This window comes from Kryptolebias marmoratus, linkage group LG13, assembly GCF_001649575.2.
Source record: "Kryptolebias marmoratus isolate JLee-2015 linkage group LG13, ASM164957v2, whole genome shotgun sequence".
NCBI lineage: Eukaryota > Metazoa > Chordata > Actinopteri > Cyprinodontiformes > Rivulidae > Kryptolebias > Kryptolebias marmoratus.
This window is the reverse complement of record NC_051442.1, coordinates 26,211,957-26,238,523: the sequence shown is the minus strand read 5'-3', so window position 1 is coordinate 26,238,523 and position 26,567 is coordinate 26,211,957. Positions and strand designations below refer to the sequence as shown.

The following is a 26,567-nucleotide window of genomic DNA, read 5'->3' as shown; positions in this document are numbered from 1 at the left end:
TGTTTTCTCTAACAACAGCTATGAGTCCTGCAGTTGCATCATCCTCAGCTCAAAAAGCAATCCTCTAAATGAACACAAGACTGTTTGACATCATCTCTCTGCAGACCAAGGCTAAACAAACTAATTTCCTTCCAAAAACTATGCATATCAAATTAATCTTAAAATATTCAGAATTTTATTTTCATACAAGGGGAAATAAAATATAAAAATAATGATTTTTCATCTAACAAGGTTGAGTCAAGTCCTCTGGATGGGTTCTTCTTGGTTTAAACGTTTTGTCTTTTATCCAAAAGACTTCTTCAGTCTGAGGAGCTGCAAGCAAACTCAACTGTATAAGCAACACCTCATCGTAAATCAGCCAGGTGCTGGTAACATCCAAAACTAGTTGTTCACATGCAAAGGAGGACCATCAGCCTAACGACCGATCGTTAGGGCGCCGATAGCCGCTTGCTGTTAACAGAGGGCTGATACTTGCAATTAAGGGAGGGAAATCTACTCCCAGCAGGTTTGTTGATGCTCTAGATCAGATGGTGGTTTGTGGGAAGCAGGAATATCATGATGCTTAAAGTGAAAGACAGACATTGTGAAGTGGATTTCTGTAGAAAATTTAAAAATAATGTCCTACTTGTTGTAAACAGCTTTTTAAACAACCTAAATTTAGAAAAAATACTGTTTAATTCTTTAATTCTGTGTTTGTGTTCTGACTGCCAAGCTAACAAGTAGCAACCAAGACCAAATCAGATTACTGCTGTCTTAGAACAAATCCAATCTTTGAATTTTCGCAGCGTTTTGTGCAAATGATATAAACCTTACACTTCGGTTTTTTACATGGAATGCTATAGTTATATAAAAGTACACATAGTGCTAGCTGTAGCACTATGTGTGCTACCTGGGGCACTTCCTATATAGTTCTGCTGGAAAACGGGATAAGATGAAATTAACAGGAGTGTAAAAGACTAAAAAATTGTGTTTGCAGAAACTGCTGTAAAACTGAAGATTTTATTTTAAGATGGCAGGAACCTTCATCACATCTGTTAGTTTCTGAGTGTCTGGATTCTTACATTATGATGAATTCAAGTTGGTAACAAAGTTCTGTCAGCCCCAAAGTTATCAGACTACTTATCAGGATCCTGGTTTATGACCCTTCTTTGTCCCAAATGTGCAATGCACTTTGTAGGGCTGTTAAGTTTTATTCCTTTAAAGAAGTAGTGTGATACTTTACTGTACCAAGTCAGCATTACATGTTTGGCCTCAAACTCTGTGGAAAGCAAGATTTAAAAACAGAAACAATTGGCATGCAGGTAAAAGAACAATTCTGGGTGATGATGAAACCAGTTCTGAACATATTCATGAGAATGCTCAACAGACTCTTTACAGTTCTCCTCCTTACTAAAACATCTTTCATTCTCCAGCTCATCAGAAATCACTTAACTCTCTCTGAAGACACAAAAGGCTTTACACAGCTTTGTTCTGTCAGTATGTTCTCCCTTTAACAACATCTACAAGGATTTTATAAAACACTTAGCTCGGTAATAAACTGTATTGTGTATCTGGTATATTTGTTTACAAAATACTTCAGTATCTTTCATGTGAACAGTTAAACTGCAACGACAAATCCAAAAAAAAATATTTTGACTTTTATGTCACTGCAGACAGTAAACTCAGCTCAAGAAATTGTGTATTTTGTTTTGCCAACTTCATTCTATTTGTTAATATATATTATTTCCTTCATTTCAGGCCAGTAACAGTTTCCACAACAAGTTAGAACAGGAACACTTTGGAACACCAATATTCATTCCCACAAAACCCAGGACCACTAAAACAGGTCAGGTGTTATTTTGTCTTGTTGGATCTACAACCACATTTTTAAGTTGTGCAACTTTAGAGAGCATCACGTCACAGGTTTTATCCCCACATTCTCTCTCATTAACTAGACTGCAGACCAATTCAAAACCTGTCCCATCAGAATGTGGTTTTCATTGTCTTTGTGAAAAATGCTCAAAGAAAATCCTGATCCATCACAGAGCCTTTATTTTATAAGTCTTGACACAAAATGGAAAACTAGAGTAAATTTTTAGCTTTAAGGTGTACCACGATGCAGATTTTAGAAACGATCTGTAGAAAACTGAAGCCAGACTCTTTCCGTCAGAATCATTCAGAGACAAAGGAACAGTGGACTAACAGTTTATTAGACTTAAAAACATGTTTAATATGATCAACCACAATTCACTTTTGTCTAAATTGACTTCTTTTGGTTTCTCACATGAGGTCCAACATGTCAACCCTACGCAGAAGAAGCAGTCATATACACAGCAGCTGCCCTTCGTCTACATGTATTCAATTCAATTCAAAAATACTTTATTAATCCCAAAGGGAAATTAAATGTTGTTGTAGCTCATAATCCTGGTTTTGTTAAAGAGTTGTTATAGATGCTGATGGCAGTGGGCAGGAAGGGTCTCTTCTAGCGGTCTGTCCCGATGTGTCCTCGATCCTGGTGTCCTCAAAGAGCCTCACCAGGTAAATGATGGATTGTGTGAATGTATAAGTGTTTTTTTCCCTTCTTTAGGATTTTAACATTATTGAAAATATTATAGTTTTATATTGTTCACATTGTTGTAGTTTAGGCTGCATATGTTTTATTTATCTTTTTATCTATTAAATTGCTATGTACTCCTAAAACAGAACATCAGATGTACTCTATGTCCACCGTTTAACTGCACTGTTCCTGATACATGAATAAATGAATAAACAAACAAACAAATAAATAAATACCAATCAAACACTGCTGAATAATGATAAAGATACAAACTGTCAGGACAGTGTAATACAGAAACCAAACGGTTGGAAATGTTCTGATAAAAAAAAGAAGTAGAAGAACATGAAATGTGTGTCTAAGGGGCCAGACAGGTTGGACCTTTCTAAACAACAACTACTCAAATGAGCTACAGCTGTTTATGATCAGTTAGAGCACAAATTGATTCAACATGGTAGCTTGAGTTCGGTCGACAAAAAGTTGCAAAAGAATCAGATGGAAAAGTTGTAGCGTCACGGTCAAAACAGGCGCGAGTCTAAGCGACTGCTGACCCCTGCTGGATTTCTCACAGAAACACAGGATAGGGCAGGGACCAAGACATAGTTCCTTTTATTTACTGAAAATAAAAGCCCTTCCATTATGAGACAGCAAAGTTGTGATAACAAAGTATAATTTAATTTCTGTATTTATTTATTTATATGACATAGCAGGATTAAAACTAATCCTAGCATGAAGTTTGTCAAAGTTGAAGAGCTCCTTTTAAAAAGACAACTTTTCTCCTGAGTAGAAACAGTGAATGTTAAACATCATTTCTCTATTACTAAAAAGTTGCAACACAAAAAGGGATTTGCCTTGTGACAACAAATATACATGTACACATACATGTAAGTATATACACTTTATTGGGTCCACCTTGCTAGTACCAGGTTCTGTCTTTAGAATCGCCTTAATTCTTCACGTCAGAGATTCAACAAAATGTTGGAAACATTCCTTAGAGATTCTGGTCCACATTAACATGAGGGCAATACACAGTTGTTGCAGATTTGTCAGCTTCACATCACAATCTCTCATTCTTCCACATTCCAAAAGTGCTCATTTGGATTAAGATCTGGTGGCTGTGAAGACCATCAATCATCAGACCAGGCAATACTTTTCCAATTTCTTACTGTCCAATTCTGGTGAGTCTGTGTGAACTGTAACTTCAGTTTCCTGTTCTTAACTGACAGAAGTGGCATCTGGTGTGGTCTTCTGCTGCTGTTATCCATCTGCTTCCAGGTTGGATGTGTTGTGCATTCTGCAGACCTTTGTTTGTAACAAGAGGTTATTTGAGCTACTGTTTCCTTTCCGTCATCTCCAACCAGTCTGACCTTTCTCCTCTGACCTCTGAAATGCAGCTCACTGGATATTTTCTCTGTTTTGGACCATCGCTTTGAATCGCAGAGATGATTGTGAGTAAAGACTCCAGTAGACCAGCAGTTTCTGAAATACTCAGGCCAGCCCCTCAGACACCAACAACCCTGCCACATTCAGAGGTACTTCCTCATTCTGATGCCCAGTTTGAATCTCAGCAAGTCGTCTTCAATCAATTATTTATGCTAACACTGGATTTATTTTACCTTTTTCAATTGGTATTATTCTGTAGAAATTTCATTTCACTTTGACATTGAAGATCTTTTTGTTTTTTTAAGGAAGGCCAATTTTGATTGACACGATTGATTTATGATAGCAATAAAAGCCTAAAACATCAAAGGGGGTGATTACTGTTTAAAGACACTGTGAAGTACTGTATACACACTGCAACAGGATCTATAAGTTACTGTATACATACTCAGTACACACCTGACTGGATTTATAAATTATCGTACACACCAGTTAAAACCCAGAAAATACCACCTGACTCAAGGTATTTAGAGACCTACAGTCTGATTAATTAAAAATCCTTGATCCTTCTGCAAAGACAAACATGCAGAGGGTTGTTGTTTGTATTTATGCAGGGGTTGCCACAGCAAGCAAAGTCGTATGAAAGATTTGGCAATTGTTTTCTGTCAGACACCCAAAAACACCCAGAATAATCTAAAGTAAAATTGTTTTCTTACACAAACCAACAGAAAGCATAAGTCAATATAATCAGGTCCACATTTAATTTCCTTATCAAGCAAGAAGCACTTTGGGACACCTCCAAGCTCTGAGGCAAGGAAATCCTACATGAGTTTACACCCAACATCCTTCCATTTTAAACACAGCTTTTCAACAACATGGAGGTAAATCAAACCAGAGCAAGAATGTAAGTTCAGTGGTTCTTAATAACCATAACTGACATCCATTCTGCTCTAATTTACACAATCAGCTTCACCATCATCTTAATCATTTTTAGCCCTGGCTAAAAGTGTTCCTCACTCTGGTAACAAGTCAGTAAACATAACAGAACAATCGATGAGAGAAGGTTTAGGACTGTACCTGGATTGTACCAAAATCCACGTTCTCATAGTGGAAGTGAGCACACTCTGCCAGTTTTGGGAAGTGGCCCTTTGTGAAGGAAAGTCTGTAACACAAAAACGCAACTTGTTTAGCACTTTGTGTGCCCGTGGTAACACCTTGGTGTGTGTATGATGAGTACAGGAAACAACAAGGGTCAGAAAGGTGGAGGAGAGAACAGCGAGAGAATCAAGTTGGGGAACATAACCTGAACAAGAAACAGAGGTCAGAAAGTGATGGTGAAGAACATGGTAAGTCTATCAGAGCTGTAGTGTACATGTGTGTGTCTGCTTACCTCTTGACATTCTTGACTTTCATGCTGGCTGTACTGCTGCTGCTGGAGCGCATGAGGACTTCTGTCCTCAGCTCAGGGATCTCTGCACTTCTTGCCTTTAAAAAACACAAACAATCTTAATCATCAGCTTGTCCATCTTTAGTTTTATTTATTTAACCATGACTTAACCAGGAAGAAACTCAGTGAGATTAAAAATCTCTTTTTCAAAATCTAAACCAATCTGTGGCACAAGTATTTTTAAGTATTGTGAAATATGTGGTTATTGAAATTAAGCAGTTATATTTGTTAAAAAACAAATATAAGAAAATGTTGTACATTCACAGTCTGACTTAGATCAATGTCAGCTTTATCCAGAACAACGATCTTGTCAGAAAGCCAGCAGGAAAAATTCTAATACCTGTGTAATCTTCAGTTAGTGAGAGTGAGGAGCACCAGGTAGCTTTGGTCAGCTGAAGGAGCGATTTTCAGTCACAACTGAATTATTTATCTCAAGCAGTCCACCTTCTGATTTCATTACATTAAGCCTAGGAAAGCATAATGACTGTTGACTGGGCTGCTTTTATGCACATGTCCACAGGCTGTGCTCATGATGAGTAACATTAACGTTATATTTCCAGTTTTATATCGCTTTGTTTTTAAGAGAAAACAGAATGGCAGAAACAAACAGAGAATAGAACACAGAGGATGCTTCAGCTGCTTTTAAAACCAATGAAAATGAAACTTTTCCATATGGTTTCCATCTGGTGTGTCCGTCTCCCCCTGGCGTCTCTGACTGCACTGGGTGTCTCTGTCTCAACCTGGTCTCTGTGACTCCACCTGGTGTCTGCGTCTTCACCTGGTGCCTGTCTCCATCTGGTCTCTGACTCCACCTGGTGTCTCTATTTCCTTCCAATATCACTGACTTCAACTTCTGTTTCTGTTTTTACTTGGTGTCTGTCTGTCTTCATTTGGATTCTTTGTCTCCATCTCCACCTGGTGTCTGCGTCTTCACCTGGTGTCTGCGTCTTCACCTGGTGCCTCTGTCTCCATCTGGTCTCTGACTCCACCTGGTGTCTCTATTTCCTTCCAGTATCTCTGACTACAACTTGTGTCTTCACTTGGATTCTCTGTCTCCACTGTTCTCTGTAGTTAATATCTAATGAAGCTTTATTTATATTAGTCTCTTTCCTACAGGTTTGTAGGAAACAAACATCCATCAAGGCCATAGCATCAATAAAAATTTGTCTGATTCAAATCATGATCCAGATCATCAAAATTTAATTATTTATGTATTGTGACAACTCCAATATTTCCTAAAAAAATAATCAGAACTGTTTATTAGTTTTTAAGTAATGTTTTTAACAGATAAACAAATAAACAAACCAACCAACACTACTGAAAACACAACCTCCTTGTCAAGGCTAATAACTGAGCAAAAATTGAAGGCCTAACATTTCTTGAAGGAATGCATATTACCTGACACATTTCATGTCATAGTTTGAAATTAACATGTTATGATGAGAATGACAGAGTTGTTGTTTTGGTCAAATCTCGTCAAGCATGATCTCACACAATATTGCTTGGTCTCTCCCTCCATCCATCCATTCATTTTACGTGCTGCCTTCTTTCCAGGTTGTGGAAGAGCTGGTGCCCATCCCCAGCAGTCACTGTGCGAGAGGCTGGGAGTGGCAAGTCCATCACAGGGACACGGAGACAAACAACCATTCACACCCTCAATCACACTTAGGTACAATTTAGAGTTACCACCTAACCTAACATGCATGTTTTTGGTCTGAGCCATTGTGCGAGATCTCAAGATGAAAAAAATAACAGTGAGAGTACAGTTCCTGATAGAAGTTCTGCCGCTAATCCATGTTGTGGAAACAAAAGCTTATAACCTTAAATTCATCCACTGGTTTTAGAAATGACTCAGATGAAAGCTTAAACCCTCCCAAATGAGGTTTAATTTACAGAAATAAATTTGCTTCACTGCAGAAAGAATGATCCTTTAATGAACACAGAAAGGTCAGATTTTGGCAAGACAAAAGTTTTGTCGCTCACAGAAAGTAAAGTGAAAATCAAACAAATAATTTACTTCAAATACAAAGATATATTTCATAACATTGGTGAATGAAGTTGTGGTGCTATTAGAGCCATATTTAATATTTTGTGTGACTTCCATGAGCTTGAAGGACTGCATCCATGCGGTTCGACAATGATTCATACAATTTATTGATGAAGTCATCAGGAATAGCAAAGAATGCAGTCTTACACGCCTCCCAGAGTTCATCAAGATTCTTTGGTTTTGTCTTCCAAGCTTCCTCTTTAGTTCTACCCCAAACATGCTCAACGATGTTCATGTCTGGTGACTGGGCTGGCTGGTCCTGGAGCACCTGGATCTTCTTCGCCTTGAGGAACTTTGATGGAGAGATGGATGTGTGAGATGGAGCACCATCCTGCTGCAAAATTTGACCCCTTTTATGATTGGAAATGTAAGAGGTAGCTAATACTTCTTGATATTTTAGGCTATTGATATTTCCTTCCACCTTGCAAATGTTTCTCACACCCCCATACTGAATGTAACCCCAGACCATGATCTTTCCACCACCAAACTTAACTGTTTTCTGGGTGAATCTTGGATCCATACGGGCTCCAGTAGGTCTCCGGCTGTGGTGTAATTTAACTGAAGATTCATCTGAGAAATCCACCTTCTGCCACTTTTCCAGCATCCATCCATTTAGCAGGCTGTGGGCCTTGGCAAATGCCACACGGTTTTTTAACTGCCTTTTGTTTAGTGCTGGCTTCTGGGCACTGATTCGACCATGGAGGCCATTTCGAGACAGAATCCTACAAACTGTTCTAGTTGACACAGGGACTTGAGGTGACCAGGCCCGGTGGAGCTCTGCTGCAGTGGAAAAGGGGCTGGCTTTGGATTTTCTAACCAACAAACGTTCCTCCTGAGCAGTGGTCTTGCGGGGTCTGCCAGACCTGGGCTTGTCAGAAACATCTCCAGTGTTTTCAGATCTTTTTTTAATTCTTTGTACTTGATGCTGAGATACATTAAAGGTGCCAGCCACCTCTGCAGTGGATCTGGTCTTCAGCCTCTTGATAATCAAGGCTTTGGTCGCAGGGTGGATTTTTGGCATGTTGTCAGAAGTCAAGTTGCAGTTCAAGTGAAGGTCTGGGGTGCTGGGGTTCTTATTATACACACCCTCTAATTAACCGATCAATTAGTGAGCACAGGTGAGGCTGTAAACTAGGATTGGGTGCATTGTATGACAAGGCGACAAAACTTTTGTCTTGCCAAAATCTGACCTTTCTGTGTTCATTAAAGGATCATTCTTTCTGCAGTGAAGCAAATTCATTTCTGTAAATTAAACCTCATTTGGGAGGGTTTAAGCTTTCATCTGAGTCATTTCTAAAACCAATGGATGAATTTAAAGTTAGGTTATAAGCTTTTGTTTCCACAACATGGATAAGCAACAGAACCTCTGTCAGGGACTGTATTGGTGCTGACCCTCAGCTACTCCCACACAAAATTTTAGCTCAATAACTGTAAAATTGACTGTTATAGCTTTTTTGTGTTGGCTGATGTTTTTTTGACTGTGTTGACCATCTTGGTTTTATATTTAGGCTACGACCCTATCATGCCCCCATGAACTGCCAGTGATTCAGTTATTGCAACACTCTTGGCAGCGCAGCTGCTACACACATTTTGTTAAACTGGCGCTCTCGCAACCAATAGGGTCACACCACGCGCTCACCATGTAGCTGCAATGACCAATCCACAAACTAATAAATCCTACACTCACATTCAACCATTCCTTATTCACTTTTTGGACACAAAATAAGGTGATTTTGTTTTCATTATGGCCAGGCCTGCTGGAATTCATTAGTTTATATAAAAGAACTAAGTTCATCCAATGACTTGAGAACATTAAACTGTTCTGTTGTTTTTGGAGAATTTTTTTTTTTTTTTACAGTAGCCCTTCTTTTTCTTGTACTTTAATGAACATTACCATTAAATATGATAATTGATAATAAATATTCCTTCTTGGCAATGAGTTATTACAAATCTGTAGGTTCTATAGCAGCAAACTGACAAAACTACTGCTTTTATATATATGATCACACTGATGATCAATTTTTATCGTTTGATCAGCAGCACCTGGATGCTAATTTCCCACTAAATTAATGAAAATATAATCAGGATGGACTTAATTCTTCACCCACCCATTAATACTGCATTTTGGTTTCGTTTAAAATAAAAATGACTTAAAGTAATAAGTTGTGTGCTGTTGTTTACCTCTGGTTGTATTTGCCACATTTTAAGAACTAGATATTTTGCTTTGTTGTAAAAACCTTCCATCCACTATTGTTTATCCATGGTCAGGTCGCAGGGGCAACAGGTCCAAAGGAAAACCAAGACATTCCTCTCTCTGATGACACTCTACAGTTCTTCCTGAGGGCTCCTAAGGTATTCCCAGACCAGAGAAGATATATAACCCCTCCAGTGAGTTCGGGTTCTGCCCCAGGTCTTCCTCCCAGTGGGACATGCCTGGAAAACCTCCAAAGGAGGCATCCAAGGACCATCCTAATCAGATGCCTGAACCACCACAGCTGACTCCTTTCGATATGGAAAAAGTAAAGCCTGCAATCCAAGATCCCCCTGGATGACAGAGCTCCTCACCCTATCTCTAAGGCTAAGCTCAGCCACCTGATGAAGGAGGCCAATTTCAGCCACTTGCATCCAAGATCTTGTTCTTTCAGTCATGATTCATACCTCATGACCATAGGTGAGGGTTGGAACGTAGACAGACCATAAAATTGAGAGCTTGGCCTTTTGACTCAACTTTTTCTTCAACATGAAAGACTGAAGCAACACCCTTATTACTGAGAATGGGCCCCTGATCTGTTAATCTATTTCCTGTTCTATCCTACCATCACTCATGTACAAGACTCTCAGGTACTTGAACTCTTCCACTTAAGGCAGAGACTCATCCCTGACCTGGAGGGAGCATTCCACCTTTTTCCAGTTGAGAATCATGGCCTCAGACTTAGAGGAGCTGACTCTCATCCCAGCCACTTTGCACTTGACTGCAAACCGCCCCAGTGCACATTTAAAGTCATGGCCACATTATTTGGAAAAAGCAGAGATGAGACTCTGAGGTTCCCAAACTAGGCATCCTCCTCACCATGACTGCGCCTTGTGACCCGGCACCCCATACTCCTGCAGCACATCCTACCAAATACCTCAAGGAACATGGTCATAAGCATTCGTTCAGGACCACAAAACACATGACTAAAGAATCAAACTTCCAAAACCCCCTTAGCAACTCCAACAATGAGTCGGAGCCTCCCTTTGAACAGCCTGGAGTAAACTTTCCCAGTTAGGCTGAGAAGTGTGATCCCTCAATAGTTGGAACACACTGTCCAGTCTATCTTTTTAAAAATGAAAACACTGGCCCAGGTATTGTCCCAGTTCTCCATGCAACATTGAAGATACGTTTTAACCATGGCAGTCCCACAATGTCCAGAAACCTCAGCATCTCAGGGTGACTCTTGTCCACCCCTGGGACCCTGCCATATAGGAGCTATTCAACTACCTTGGGGACTTCTGTCATGGTAATGGACTCATCTTTCCCAGAGTCTTCAGACTCTTCCTCCTCAAAGGCGGACATAGTGGCCAGATTAAAGGAGTTGTCAAAGTGCTCCTTCCACCGTCTGCCAACGTTCCTAGTCTGTGTCAGAAGTTACCAACCCAAATCAAGCACAGCCTGGGATGGGGTCTCTTTCTCTTTCTGAGTCACTCAACAGTTTGCTGATATCTCCTTGACGTCAACCGAAAGAGTTTCTCCATGGCCTCTCCATATTCCTCCCACACCTGAGCTGTAAACTGATCACCACCAGGTAGTGATCTATGCATCTTTTTTTTTTGTTTTGTTTTGTCTGTTTTTATGGTCTTGTATTTACTGTTTAGTCTGTGTACAGCACTGATCAATGAAAGTTGTTTTTATATATGTGCTTTATAAATAAATTTGATTTGATCATTTTAAAAACACGAAACTGTAAGAATTAGACTATTTACAATCTAAATGGAAAAACTGAAATTAATCACACCGTAGTTCATCATTTCACAGTAGGGATTTGTGATTCCTTGATTTTTTGTACATTTCTCTGCAGAATCTAATTTATTCCCCACAATACAATGCCACGGGGCCTTGGGGTGACAGTTTGCAGGAAGTTACCTCTTCCCATCAACTCCTGGATCAACCAGAGACACCCATAATGCATACCGGCCTGGTGCACAGGCCCTTTCCTACCCATTATTGCAGAAAGACGGGCAGACATGCAGAAATCAAAGCCATGCCTTTGAGATCAATATTCAACCGCCTGCTGAGACAGTTGTTCCTCTGTTGCCTCATCGAAGTGAGCTCTCCTGTTAGGGCTCCAACCACACGCCAACCACGGGCGGCTCAGCCTGTTACCATGGAGACGGCCTCATTTTCACGCTGCTGTTGATGCGAGATTCAAGAGCTGCACCAAAAACAGGGAGGAAAGGAACTAATGAATGATGCTGTTTGGGTCAGTGAGATGGGTCAGACTGAACTGAGGACCTGAAAGGCACAGACTGATCTATGACAAGAACATGAAGCAGGTTAGCAGTGAGACACCAGCAGTCATCTGCATTAATCATTAATCTGAGATTTTGGAGCAGAAGAGACCCCAGCAGGGAAAGTTACAGCTCATCAGCCCGCAGACTTAAAAACAGACGCTAATCAGAATCTGACAGACAAAGAATCACTGAAGTGACAAGACTTGAGCTAAATAAACTGAATTATGCCATGAGTGCAGAACAAATAGAGCTGAAGCAGCTGATATTTCATTTTCACCCACTGAAAACAGGACCCAGGACCTTTTATGTACACCCTCACACCCCTAACTTCCATTTAGAACTGAGACACAAAGCGAAAAGGCTTGTTTTTTCTAGATATGTTCATGCATGGTTCTACAGTTATTTGAAAAAATATTTATCACATTTGGTATTCTTTCTATTTACTTGCCTTACAAACTAGAATTTGCTTGAACTTATACTTTGGTTAAAATCAAAAATTCTCCAAACAGTACTCCAGAATAGTAAGTTAAATGGGGAAAAATAACTTTAAAATAACATTAAAAATATAAAGAAATTGTGTGTGAATTTATATTCAGCTCTCATTGTCCTGCTGGAAGGTGGACCTCCGTCCATGTCTCAAATCTCTGAAAGACTCCAATTTCTCTGTATTTTATTTCACTGATTATTTCTTTAACTTTGACCACTTTCCCAGTTTTTGCTGATGAAGAACATCTGTACAGCATAATGCTGCCACCACCATGCTTTATTGTAGGGATGGTGTTCTCAGCACGATAAAAGATGGTGTTGGCCTTCATGTTTGGTCTCTTCTGACAACAGCAACTTCTTCCAAATAGTCCAAGTTTATTTTTATATAATCAGTGTCTTTTTCTTGCCACTCTTCCATGAAGCTCAGCTCTGTGCAGCTTATAGTGGTCTTATGGACAAATTCTTGCATTTCCCAGCTTCATCAGAGTTGTTTTCAGCCTCCTGGATGGTTCTTTGATTCATGTACTCCTTACCAGCTCTGAGAGTTTTGGTGTGCAATCCTCTCTTGGCTGGTTTGCTGTGGTGTCACCATTTTTCTGTTTGTTTGTTGGTTCCTTCATTCATTCCATTCATTTTCTTTACCACTTTTCCATGCAGGATAATGGTGGACCTGGTGCCTATCTCCAGTAATCATTGTATGAGAGGTGGGGAACAAGTCACCAGTCCAGTCCATCAGAGAGCCACATAGAAACAAATAAGATTGTAACAAATAATTTTGTAATAATGGATTTAATGGATCTCTGTAGGATGTTCAGGGTTCTGGGATATATATATATTCAGCTCTCATCTCATTATATATATATATATATATATATATATATATATATATATACCGTATTTTCTGCACCATAAGGCACAGTCTTAATTATGGCGTCCATTTCTGTATTTAACCCATACATAAGGCACACCGGATTATAAGGCGCATGCTAAAACATACGGTCTACAAAAAAGAAAAAAGGTTATGGAAGCAAAACGGTAAGTTTGGTTGAACTTTATTCTACTATGTAACAATTATTTTACATATTATTTTTTATCAACGTCACTTTGAACGCGCTGTTTACACCAACGTCCAGTGGCTGGAGTTCTTTTTTTAAGTCTTCCGGAATGACACTAGCAATGTGTGGCTTTAAGCCCTGCTTACTCCCCCATACACAGACATGGTGTCATGACTTTTATTTTAAGCATGAAATACCTAATTATAGCTAAATAGTTTAGAAGAAAAATAATATTTTAACATATAGCAGTAAGAAAACATTAAGGAAATAAACAAGGATCAACACCTGAAAAAAAGAATGAGGTATTTTTTTTATTTTTTAACAAGGGCAATGTCCCATTTTTTTACATGGAGGGGGTGGGACCTAAAACTAAAACTAAAACTAAAACAAGCCAACAGGGAAAATGATTTTAATCCGGCTTCAACTTCTGGGTACAGTCCAAGGTCTCCTATATTAACTGTCTTTGGGCTGAATACTGTCAGGAACCGTGGAGACAGAGGCAAACCCAGAACGCAGACTCATAGTTATAAATAAAAAAACTAATTTATTAAACTAAGAACCAAAACAAAAACAAAAAGCTGACGTGGCAGCAAAAACGAAAGGAAAAACAGAACGTAAAGCATGGAGCAGCAGAACCAGGAATGGCAGCGAGACAACGAGCAAACCAATGACTTACACAGACAATGAACCAGCGACTAGTGGGAGAAATGACTGGGTATTTGAGTACTGAGGATAACAAGGTGAGTGGGAACAGGTGGAGTGACTACAGAGTCGGGACAGGTGTAGATGGGCGTGGTTAACCGGCAAGTGAGTGACTGGGGAAAGGTGAAATGCAACATGAACATGAGACAACAAAAAGCAAAATACAGAATCGAAACAAAACCCCAAACCAAAGAATAAAAATAAAACAAACAAAACCTATAGAAAAACCAAATCACCACAAATACATTTGCATGCACCACTTTCAGTTTTATATTTTTTAAATTCTTTAAAACAAGTTTTTTAACTTTATTAATCTAGAGTATTTTCTTTAATCAAATATAAACATCCAATTAAATTACAGGTTCTAAAGCACCAATACTTTTGCATCCTACTGTATGTAAGAACACTCAAGTTTACATCTTTATTCTGGTTTGTTTCAAAGTTTCCTCTGACATAAATGAAGCCAGCTAACTTTCAGAGCATGTGTTATGAATGAGTCTAATCAATTACCAAACCAAATTTTACCTCAAAAATTTTAAAATGGATTGAATTATCATTATTTTTATTTTCTGAAGTCAGTTGGCCATTGCGGTTATCTTGAATGGTGTTGGTTTCAAAAGCTACCACAGTGATGTATGTTACCATAGTGATGTATGTTACCATAGTGATGTGCTGTGTTGCAGCAGTCTGGAACAGCAGCTCTTTATTTTTATTTTTTTTATTATTGTGAAGATGTTAGAAGATGTGACGATGACTGGCTCACATTAGAAGACAATGGAAGATGTGTCCATTGAGTGAAGTGAGGACCCTTACATACACATGACATTTACATACACAAGATCAGCTGTTCATGCTATTTAGAGCACCATAAATGCCTGGAGTCAGACTCATGATCGGCAAGAAAATCAGGGTGTCATGGGTGCAGAGCCAAAGAGAATTTTAAGGTGAGGAGAAGATTTACACCTTCAGTTACATCCATTATTATGGGGAACGTTAGATCTCTGGTGAATAAGTTGGACAAGTTGTGGACGCTGATTAAAAATCAAAGGGAGTACTGAGAGTGTACCATTATATGCTTCTCTGAAACATAGCTACACAAGGACCTTCCAGATTATCATGCCTCCATCCCCTAGCTTCAGGACAGTTCGAGCAAACAGGAATGTTTTACTGAGTGGATAAACAAGAGGAGGTGAGGTTGGAATATTTGTGAATGACCAATGATGCAATCCTGGAGATGTCGCCAGAAAGAAGCATCTGTGCTTGCTGAACATTGAACTTTTAGCTCTGAGTATGCATCCCTATATTTTGCGTCAGGAGTTGTCCTGTGCCATATTCATAGCCAGAGGTGGGTAGAAATGCGTTACATTTACTCAAGTAGCTTTTTGGGGAAATTGTACTTGTGAGAGTATTTTAAATGTTAAAGACTTATACTTCTACTTGAGTAAATTTTAGGTGAGAAAAACGCAACCTTTACTCCGTTATTATGGGCTTCGTGCCGATCGCTACCGTTACTTTTGTCTTAAGTATGTAAAAACTTTTGCAGCAAAATATTGCGTAACTTATTGTCACCTGACATGTAACCAATCAAGTGAAGCCAGCCAGTCACGTGACCACACACAACAAACTCTCCACGCGGGCCATGTTGAGTCGGAGATTCTGGACCCGGTAGATGAGTGAAAGAAAGACGGACGGTACCGAAAAGAATGGCGACAGAAGATACTGGTGAAGAGGAGTCAGAGCACCCCTGGCCTCACATACGAGCAATGTTCACCTTACAATCTTCTAAAAAGAACAGTTACATCATGCGCTGTCAGCTGTGTCTACCAAAACTTGTAGATATTTCAGCCTACAAGAACTCAACGTCAAATTTGAGAAAACACGTTGCGGTAAGTTTGTCATTTATTTTTTACTTTTTTGTGTAATAATGTCAGCTTTATTACAACAGCATGCATAACTTTAACACCGTGTATGACGTGACTGTTAAATGTTAAGCGGGGTATTACTAAAAACGTGTTTACACTCTGTGTTAGCACACATTAGCAATATGACAATTTAGCTAAAAACAAACGGTTCGCTACAAATGGGACGGTTGGTGGCAAGATTTAGCTACATATATTGACAGTCCCCTCAGATTTTTAAAGTCACAAACCTCCAATAAGTCTGTCTTAGTGGAACACAATAGATTCATACAGGCCTAGTAGGAAAAAATACATAAATGTCACAGTATTATACTATTACTTCCACAGGCCCTTTTCCCTTTACAATGTGGTATTCTAAACTCTCTGGGTTAACCAGTCATTGAATTCAAGAGGGTAAATCATTCAACTAGATAATCATAATAACAATAATTATTATTAACTCAATGATTTGGAAAATCAATGCGAAATGTGAAAATGCAATAGGTTTATCTGAAATGTTTGATGTGTGGATAATATATTATTATTCTTTTTTATTTTTTGTGAACAGAGGATCCACCCGAACAGCTTGATGAAATATTCTGAGTTGGTAGATTCCAACAAGAAGCGAAAATCCTCCTCTTCTGATGAGCCACCAAGGAAGAGTGTGAAAATCACAGATTCCCTCATCTCTCCACGACGAGTAACTCAGGCAAAGCTTGATAGGCTCATTGTAAATTTTGTCTGTGAAGCTAGCCAACCATTTTCTGTGGTTGAGGCGCCATCTTTTAAGAACATAATTGAATCTCTTCATCCTCAGTGCACTTTAATGACAAGAAAAACATTATGCTGTAGAATACAGGAAGCTGCAAAGAACTTGAAGAGCATAATCATTAAAAAGTTGAGTGCTGTGAACCATGTTGCCACCACAACAGACTGCTGGACTGCCAGACAGCGTAGTTATTTAGGTGTCACCTGTCACTGGATAGAACCTACCACACTGGAGAGGCAATCTGCTGCTTTGGCTTGTCAACGTGTTAAAGGCTCACACACATTTGATGTTCTTGCTGCTGCATTAGAAGAAATACATTCTGAATATCAGATCAGGGAAAAGGTGACCAGAACTACAACTGACAGTGGCTCTAATTTCTTGAAAGCCTTTCGTTTGTATGGTGTGGATGAAAAGGAAGATAAAGATGTCAATAGACAAGAGGAGAAAGACTCCAGCATGGACGAAGCATCACAAGATGAAAGCGAGTCAGAGATGGAATATCACGATGTAGCTGCCATTCTGGATGATGACACTGGCCTTGAGTACCAACTTCCAAAACACCAAAAATGTGCATGCCATCTGCTGAATCTCATATCAACAGTTGATGCCACTCGTGCAGAAGTGGGCCATGAAACCTATAGAAGACTATCTCGATCTGCTTTTGCTAAATGTACTGCTCTGTGGAATAAAACAAGCAGGTCAAGCAAGGGGTTTGAAACTGTTGAACGTGAATGCAAACTGCAGTTCCTCCGACCTAATCCAACCCGTTGGAACTCTGTGTTCCTAGCTGTTGAAAGAGTGGTGCGCATTCACAAAGAGCAGGGAGAATCTGCATTTCGCAATGTATGCACAACATTGCAGATAAAGATGTAAGTTGGCAGAGTTCATGTTAATAAATAATACATAAAAAATATTATTAAAATGTTTATCAACTTTTATATTGTATGTATGTGTCAGAAAAACATGCACTGTGCACATTTAACATATCAACAAAAACTATAATTCAGTTTTCATTTAAGGTTGAATCCAGCTGAAATGGGATTTTTGGCTGAGTATGTTGCTGTGATGAAACCTGTTGCCATGGCCCTCAACATTCTTCAAGGGGAATCATCTGTGCACATGGGCTTCCTCCTGCCAACTCTACACCAGTTGCAAGACAAGCTGAAGAAGCTGGTATCATCTTGCAAAGTGTGTGCACCTCTCATCGATGCCCTGCAGGATGGGATTCAGAAACGTTTTGCTGAGATAATGAAAGAACCTGAGCTCATTGCTGCAGCTATACTCCTACCTAAATTCAAAACAAACTGCACTACAGATGAGAACATCTTAAAATCTGGTAAACATAAAAACATCAGTGTGTGTGTGCACATGTGCATGCTCACAAAACATTACATACATGTACTATAAATGATGCATAAGTGTACAGAAGTAATTCTTTGCAAAAAAAATGATTTTACAGGCCTCGACTACATCAAGGATCACTTGGACACGAACGCTGATGATGACAACAGCACAAACAGCAGCAACTCTGATGAAGAAGACTTCTTTGGATCCATTATGACCAGAAAATCCCAAACAGGAGAGTTGGAGAGGTATCTATCATGTCCATCTACTGGGGGTATGGATCTGTTACACTCTTTTCCTCAAATCAAGCGGTTGTCACTCAAAGTCAACACAAGTCTTCCAGCATCTGCAGCTTGTGAGAGACTCTTTAGTCATGCAGGACTCCTTTTTACTGCTAAGAGATCACAGCTTCACTGCAAAAACCTTGAGAGCCAGTTACTCTTAAAGCTTAACGGTCACATTACTGAGTAATGTTTCAAAAACCGAGACATATTTTCTTCTCGTCACTCATTGAGTTTATGTTGTCAGTTGTTTTACTGATTAAGTTCAGGAATATGCAGTCCTTTTGTTGATGTGTAGGATTGTATTTCAGTTTATACTTAAACAGTTTGTGCTGTTTATAGGATGTCAAAATGTAAGAAAATGAGTTCCAACATTTACTGGTAGAAACAAAGTTTTGTAAAAAGCCAAGTTTATTATTATTTAGCTGAATTTATTTGGCGCTGTGTTTTTGTTCTGTTTTTTTTTAAATTTATAACAATGTAAAAGATAAGTGGTTTATTTCTAAATCCTTTTGGCTGGTATTGCCTTTGTGTTCTTAATTTTAACAATGTATGTTCAGTCTCATTAAAATTTATATTGTTTCCTTGTAAATCAATTTGCATGTTATAATTTAATGACACGAGACGGTACTCAGCAGTTACTCACTACTTGAGTAGGTTATAATCAAAGTACTTTATTACTCTTACTCAAGTAAATTTTTGGATGCCTACTCATTACTTTTACTTGAGTAATATTTGCTTCAAGTAACAATACTTTTACTTGAGTAAAAATTTTGAATACTCTACCCACCTCTGTTCATAGCTGTGTACATCCCACCATCAGCTGACAGGGTAGCAGTATGTGATGTTACTCATGGTTCAGTTGCTAAGCTGTAGTCAAAACACCCTGAGGCTTTCATAGCCATTATTTGTGGTTTCAACCACACCAGCTTGGACCCTATCCTCCCCACCATCTACCAGTTTGTTCATTTCACCACATGGGACAATAAAATCATGGACCTCAAGTATGCATAAATTACAGATGCATAAGGAGCCAGAGCTTTGCTCACACTTACCATTCAGATCACAAGCTGGTTGTGTTAACACCTGAGTGTGGCACTGTGGTTTGGATGCTGCCAGTCCTCACAAAGTGTGTGCAGGACTGTTTCAACTCTACAAACTGGGACGTGCTCTGCATACTGTATGAGGATAACATCAGGGCAATAACGGACTGCATTACAGACTACATTAACTTCTGTCAGGACACCACCATTACAACCAGGACTGGTTGTTGTTTCCACAACAACCCAGTGACCTGAAGCTCCTTTTAAATTTGAAGAAGAAAGCCTTCAGGTCTGTCGATAAGGATAAGTGAAAGAGAATAAAGCAGGAATTAAAAGTGGGGCTGAGGAAGGGTAGAAACTCATACAAATGGAAGCAAAACTTCAAGAGAACATCAGAGATGTGTGGGCAGGGATGAGGAGGATCATGCGCTTCAACCCCCAAGATCATCAACAGCAGGAGGTCAGTCCCGACAGAGCCAACGACCTTGATCAGTTTTTCAATAGATCCAGCACCAGACCCCCTGCCGGACCATCTCCCACTACATCAGCCTCAACACCTCTTCAGTCTGCTAACCACCACACACCCTACTCCTTCCTCACCGTGTTGGTTGCTGCTGTTCACAACCAGTCTTCTACTTTTGCCTCAAATGCAGTGTCTACACACCCCTGCTTCACGTTGACGAGCCAGATGAGGAGAGCTGGAGGGACTACAGCTGTGCAAGGCTATGGACCCTTATCATATCAGCCCTTGGGTTTGGAAGTCCTGTGATGCTCAGCTGTCTGGGAGCCTGCAGCACATCTTCAACCTGAGTTTGCGGCAGGATAAGGTGCCACCACTTTGAAAAACCTCCTGCTTGGTACCGGTGCCTAAGAAACCCACAACATCTGGCCTCACTGACTTCAGACCAGTTGCCCTGATGCCAAATATAATGAAGATTTTGTGGTTCTGACTCACCTTAGACCACAGGTGAAATCTGCTCTTGACCCTCTCTATTTGTCTAACAGCTCCATACTGGTGTAGATGATGTATTAGAGATGAACAGGAATTAGACTACAGGGAACTGGTGAACAATTTTAAGGAGTGGTGCCGCAGAAACTATTTGCTTCTCAATGTGGCCAAGAGCAAAGGTATGGTGGCGGACTTTAGTAGAAGATGGTCTCCTACCACAGCAATCAACATCCTGGGTGATGAAGTGGAGGTTATGAAGTACTGGACTGGAGCACTAACACTGATGCTGTTTATTATTGTTATTAAATAAAATGTATTTTATGCCTGCTGCTGTAACAAATTAATTTTCATCAGGCATAAATAAAGTATCGATTCATTCATTCAAAAGTTAATGATCTATAGATGTACATCCAATAAATAATTTCTATAAGTTTCACTAAAGTTCGTTCAGTGGTTCAAGACATATGTTGCTAACAGACAGACACAAGCAGAGATATGGGTAAAAACATTTCTCGCCTTCAGTGGAGGGGGATAAAAAATAATTCAAACCCTGCTGTACTGGAGGTATTTCTGATGAAAACACCACCTGGAATAGTGAAGTGTATTATCTTACCATGGCACTGATGGTCTCCTCCCAGTCCGGTCTCTCTCTGGGATGGATTCGAGCCAGTTCAGGCACAATGTCGTCGTCCTCTAAGTGACGTCCTGGTCTTAGGCTCCTACGTCAAAACACACAGGATAATATCATAAAACAAACTGTATATCTGGGGGGGGGGGGGGAGTTCAGCTGAATGAGAATATGTACATTTATGACACATATTAATTGTTTTAATTCACCGCATCAGTTCTCTAATGATATAAAACCCCAATACATTTATTATCTTAATATACAAACAGGTACAAACCTCCGTCTCAGCTATTTGAACGACACATAGAACTATAACAGAAAAGATGTCACCACTTAAACGACATAGACTTATATTAAAACATTTAGAGCAGCTCCTCAGGTGGAGGGATTGTTGCTGGGGTCTTTTTCCAATTGTAAACTGCTGAATTTCTCTAAAAACTAAAGTGAGCCCATGGACTGCTTTGGGAACATCAGGTGCTGCAGACCCCATACAAAAGGAGGGACTCTCAGCAGCCGAAACAGACAATCTAACCTTAAGGCCCATGATGGAACATATAGGCGGATAAACTTGCAAGAATTTCTATTGCAGCTTCACCCAGTAAAGGGAATTGGCATGGCTTTCAAAATGTAAACAGGAGTGCAGCTTGTGGAATCAGGGAGATGTTGCATCTCCAAGATGCTGTTCGGAAGTTATAAACCAGGTATCATTAAACGTTATTTTGCATTTAAATATTATGCTGATTCTTGTGGTGCTTTAATTTATTTATAAAACACAATTGTAAACATTTACTTTGTAACCTCTTAAAGCACTGAGCTGCTTGCAGAGGTGAGGGAAGTTAAGCACTCAAAACAACAAAATCTTCATTGGGTCAAGATTTAAATTCACAAAAAACAGCATTCAACACTATATTTGTCTACAGAATTGACACGTTTTCAAAACAATGGAGAAAATATAAATATTAATATAAATATTAGGAATGCGAAGATTAACTTGTATCAATTCACAACAACGCATGCACAATGTGACTACATCAGAGAGTAGCTATGTATAGATGCAGTTTTGGTAGATGGGCTGGAACAAAAGAGAAAAAAAGCCTTTGAAAGTCTTTTCATCAATTTTCTGTCCAGGCAATTAAAAAAACAATTCATTAATAACTATGAACAATTAATCTGGTTCATCTTTGTCTCCTGAGATAAACCACATTTCTTAGATAAGATGATTATTCTAACTTTTCAAATAGATAACCATTTAAAAGAAAGAAACCCAAAAAACAAATCCTGCAGGGTTTCCCCCAGAAAAGAGGCTAAGCCCGGTGGTAGGTGGCCGATTGCCGGCTGACCGTGATTTAGTAAAAAAAAAAAAGTTGAGAGGAAAGTTGAAAATATGACTATTTATTATGTGATATTGTAAGATATTTGTGCCAAATATTTACACAACTACAGTTTTACAAAAAGGCACTTCTGAAATACTTTTTAAAACAAAAATACAATTAAAATAAATACTAATTGATTGCACCTAATTTGAATCCTAATTTAAGTCACATTTACAAATAAATTAAATGAACATAAATAAAAAAGTTTGATTATCTTTGTGATCTCTCACAAAGGGATCATTTAAATGCTGAAACAGGCGATCCAGTTTAGAGCATAGTCCATTTTGAAAAGAGTGCGGCGCATGCGCGGTCTGCGCGAAGTTAAAAAAAATTGGGAGGTGCACGACACGGCACCGTGCAGCGCGATTGCGTCAGTGTTGGCACGCACACCCTTGCGCGATGATCCTCTAAAGAGGTAGAGAAAGGTAGCGGTTTTGGGGGTGCAGGTGGAAAAAAACGTGTATAAAAAAACATGACGTATTCTATAATAAACAAGCGGAGCTTAGCCTGGCGGCAAGGGCAGTAAAGCTTGGCGGGCACTGGGGGAATACACTGGGAGATGGGATTGCTCCTTCTCTGCTGGTTTCAGCTGAAACCGAGCCAATGGCAGAACGGCAGCATAGAGCAAACTCTAAACCAGGGGTGTCAAACTCCAGGCTTCGAGGGTCGCTGTCTGGGGAGTTTTAGGTTTTTCTGCTCCAACACACCTGATTCAAATGGTTTAATTACCTCCTCACCAAATCATCAGGTTCTCCAGGAGCATGGCAACAAGTCATCCATTTAAACCAGGTGTTTTAAAGCAAGAACAAATCTAAAACATGCAGGGGAGCGGCCCACGAGGAATGGAGTTTGACACCCCTGCTCTAAACTGTGGATCAACTGTGGAAAATCTGGCCATTTAATTGCTTTTTGCCCAAACTATTTAAATGGAAAAAAAATCACTCACTCAAGCGATACTGGTGGGCCAGTCTGCATGTTTAACTGTTCCCTGTTGGTTCCTTCCCATTATCATCAGAGAAAATAACCTAAATTTTTCACTGCAGGCATTGGTTGATTCTGGACCAGAACAAAATCTCAATGATATGGAACTTGTGAGACAAATTCAACTGTCTACTAAACCCCTTTCCAAGGCCCTGTACTTTTAGCACTCAACGGACAAGCGTTGATTACCATCACTTGCCACACCTATTCCATCAAGTTTATTGTTTCTTGAAGCTACTAAGAGAAGGGTGACCTTTTTGCAATCTCTTCTCCCCACTCACCTGTGGTCCTAGGGTTTCCCTGGCTAGCCAAACATAATGCCACCATTAATTAGTCCAAGAAATAAATCGATAATTCGACTGAATTTTGTCTAGCAAATTGTTTAAGGTTGGCTTAACTTACTCTCCTCCTCCCAGTCCACCTGTCATGATTTTCTTCCTGTTCCAACCTCCTCAATGACCTTATGACTGCAGAACTGACTGGTTACCCAGAGCCCCCTGCCCTCAAGTCACCTCTACAACCTATTCATATCTGAAAGTGACACTATGAGGAGAAACACCAAGGATTCCCTCTCTACTGGCATCATCTGTCCATCTACTTCACCAGCTGGTTTTTTCTTTGTAAAAAAAAAAAAAAAGACATGACCCTCTGCTCATACATCAATTACCAAGGTTTGAATCCAATCACCATGAAAAACAAGTATCATCTACCACTGACTGATTGCTTTTGAACAACTTCACACTGCCCAAATCGTCTCCAAACAGATCTACGCAATACATTTCACATTTCACATTCCCCTGACCAAGTTCACCTTTGGTCTCCGGAACAAGTCTTCCAGAATCTCATGAAACTGTACACCTCCACACCTATATTAATTCATCTAGACCCCCAAAGGTAGTTTGTGGTGGAAGTAGACTCCTCAAATGCTGGTGTGGAAGTAGTCCTCTCCCAACAAGTGGATTCTGATAGCAAACGCCACCTGTGTGCGTTCTTCTCTCAATAGCTGTCCCCAGCTGTAAGAAACGACAACATTGAGAATCGAGAACTGCTTGCTATTACGATGACTTTGGAGAAATGACGGCACTAGCTAGAAGGAGCAAAATTACTTTCCATTGTTTGGACTGAGCACAATCTGAAAAATGACTAAAATTCTAGACAAGCATAATGGTTTTTATTTTATGCTCAGTTGCAGTTTTTAGTCGCCAATCGCCTTGGTTCTCAAAATGTCTAACCTGATGCACTCTCCCAACAGTTCTCCAGTTCACATGAGCCAAAGTCCTCCGAGAACATTTTGCCATCCTCTTGACAAGATTCACTGTCAGCACAGATCTCCACTTGTACATAGTGTTCCTAAATGTTGGACTGATGACACATTATAAAGATATTTAGGAACTTCCTGAGGTTTTGTTTTTTGTGGGTGTAGGGATTAGGAACCTGTGGTTCTTTTTGGCTGAAGAAGACAGTGTGAGCTTCTTACCCAGCTGACTGAATCTCAAAGTTTTCCACAACATCTCAACAGTATAATTCATGTTTTAAAAACTACCTTTCATATTTTGCCACATTATTATGAAATTCTTTTTATGTTGTAAGAAAATTAGGTCTTCTAATGCACAAATATGTGTATATCATTCACGATGCTTTCCTGTGACATATTTTGTGTATGTACTCAGTACAGTGTAATACAATGCTGGCATGACATATGCTTTGCCTTGGCGTAACTCTGATACTGATTCTCCTTTTTGTTAGGATAGATGGAGGAATACTGGATGATGAATGGATGTTACACACAAAATATGCCATGTTATTTAAGTCCAATAGAAAATACCAGCTCTGGTTTGAAGATGAGACATGAAGAGAAAACAACCAAAAGCACAGCAACAAGTGTAGCCAGTTTTGTCTGGCTGTGATCACTATTTATAAGAGCAGAACATCTTTCTGTATTAAACTGAATACACATGGATACACGCCACTTAAACTCTGCCAATAATATTCTCCAGAGAAAATGATGGCACTGCTCTAATAACAGAGGTGGCTGTAAGTGGTGACTGACAGCCAGAGAGTGCACAGCCTCATGTTCGGCTTAAATATAAATTACCTGTTTAGCTCATGTTAATATTTAGAATAGTTATTACCAAAATAAATCACTTTGTAAAAAGAAGTTGATTTTTGTGTCATAAATGAAAAAAAGACATCAGATTTTTTACAGTAATTCAGCTAAAATAAAAACCTTTGTAAAACAGAAATAACATTGGGTTGTTACACACTTGGATTTCCATAAACTTTAAAGTTTTAAAACTGAGCAACAAAACAGAATAAATAAAACACTGAAACTGAAAAACTCTGAAGGGTGCCAATGCTACTGCCAAAAACAACCAACACAGAGTAACTGTTTTCTTTTTTGTCCTCCCTTTACCGTTTGAAACTTAATTTTGAAGAGTATCTGTGTCTATGTGGCATTATCTTGGTGTTTCTGAGGTGGGGGGTGGGGGTTGTAGTTCCTGTTCATTTTTTTGTTATTGTGTTTTGTTACAGATGCGGATAAATTATTTGGTATCCTTATAGTTTACTGAAACAATGCTTCATTGCTCTTAAAAAATATTCAGTTTATTTATTTATTTATTTATTTCAAACAGACAGTAAAAACAATCAAAAAAAGAAAAGAAAATGAAATACAATGAAACAAACTTAAGAAATAAAATGTATAACAAATTATTCTGCCCATGTGACATGCAATTTTTTTTTCTTATATTCTGTTCGAAAAGGAGCAGGTAGAAGATACATCTTATAATGTCCAGCCCTTTTCCTACTTGTCAATTTATTATCAATTAACTTTCATAACATCAAAAAGAAGACAAATCGTTTCCATTTTACATGACATTCAACTATGTACAATTATTTTAAATACTATTTATATCATCAATTGCATTATAGACTATTAAACAGTCATCTCATATATCATATTTTGAAATGAGATCTTCTTTAATCCATTTTTTAAATTGGTTTACATTTGTAATTTTTTTAAACTCATCATTCAATCCATTCCAGACATTTACTCCACACACAGACAAACAAAAACTCTTCCTGGTTGTTCTAATATGTTGTTTTTTAAAATATCCCTCACCTCTTAAATTATAACCACCCTCTCTGTCACTAAACATTT

The 26,567-nt window shown here is 39.1% G+C and overlaps 2 protein-coding genes across 3 annotated transcripts in view; one reads left to right on the top strand and one right to left on the bottom strand.

Moving 5' to 3' along the window:
• Positions 1-26,567, bottom strand: part of arhgap32b (Rho GTPase activating protein 32b) — a 102,144-nt gene that overhangs the window by 44,272 nt on the left and 31,305 nt on the right. For both annotated transcript variants that reach the window (XM_037979163.1, XM_017437724.2), the window contains exons 2-4: positions 21,039-21,144; positions 5,304-5,398; positions 4,991-5,075 (exon numbers count right to left, since the gene is read on the bottom strand). In XM_037979163.1, coding sequence (XP_037835091.1) covers positions 4,991-5,075; positions 5,304-5,398; positions 21,039-21,144 — 286 coding nt within the window. The remainder of the gene's footprint in view (positions 1-4,990; positions 5,076-5,303; positions 5,399-21,038; positions 21,145-26,567) is intronic.
• Positions 15,621-18,848, top strand: LOC108248749. Its single transcript, XM_017437723.3, has 4 exons — positions 15,621-16,027; positions 16,608-17,677; positions 17,828-18,144; positions 18,268-18,848. Exons 1-4 carry the CDS (start codon positions 15,845-15,847, stop codon positions 18,621-18,623), a joined length of 1,926 nt encoding a protein of 641 aa, XP_017293212.1. The 5' UTR covers positions 15,621-15,844; the 3' UTR covers positions 18,624-18,848.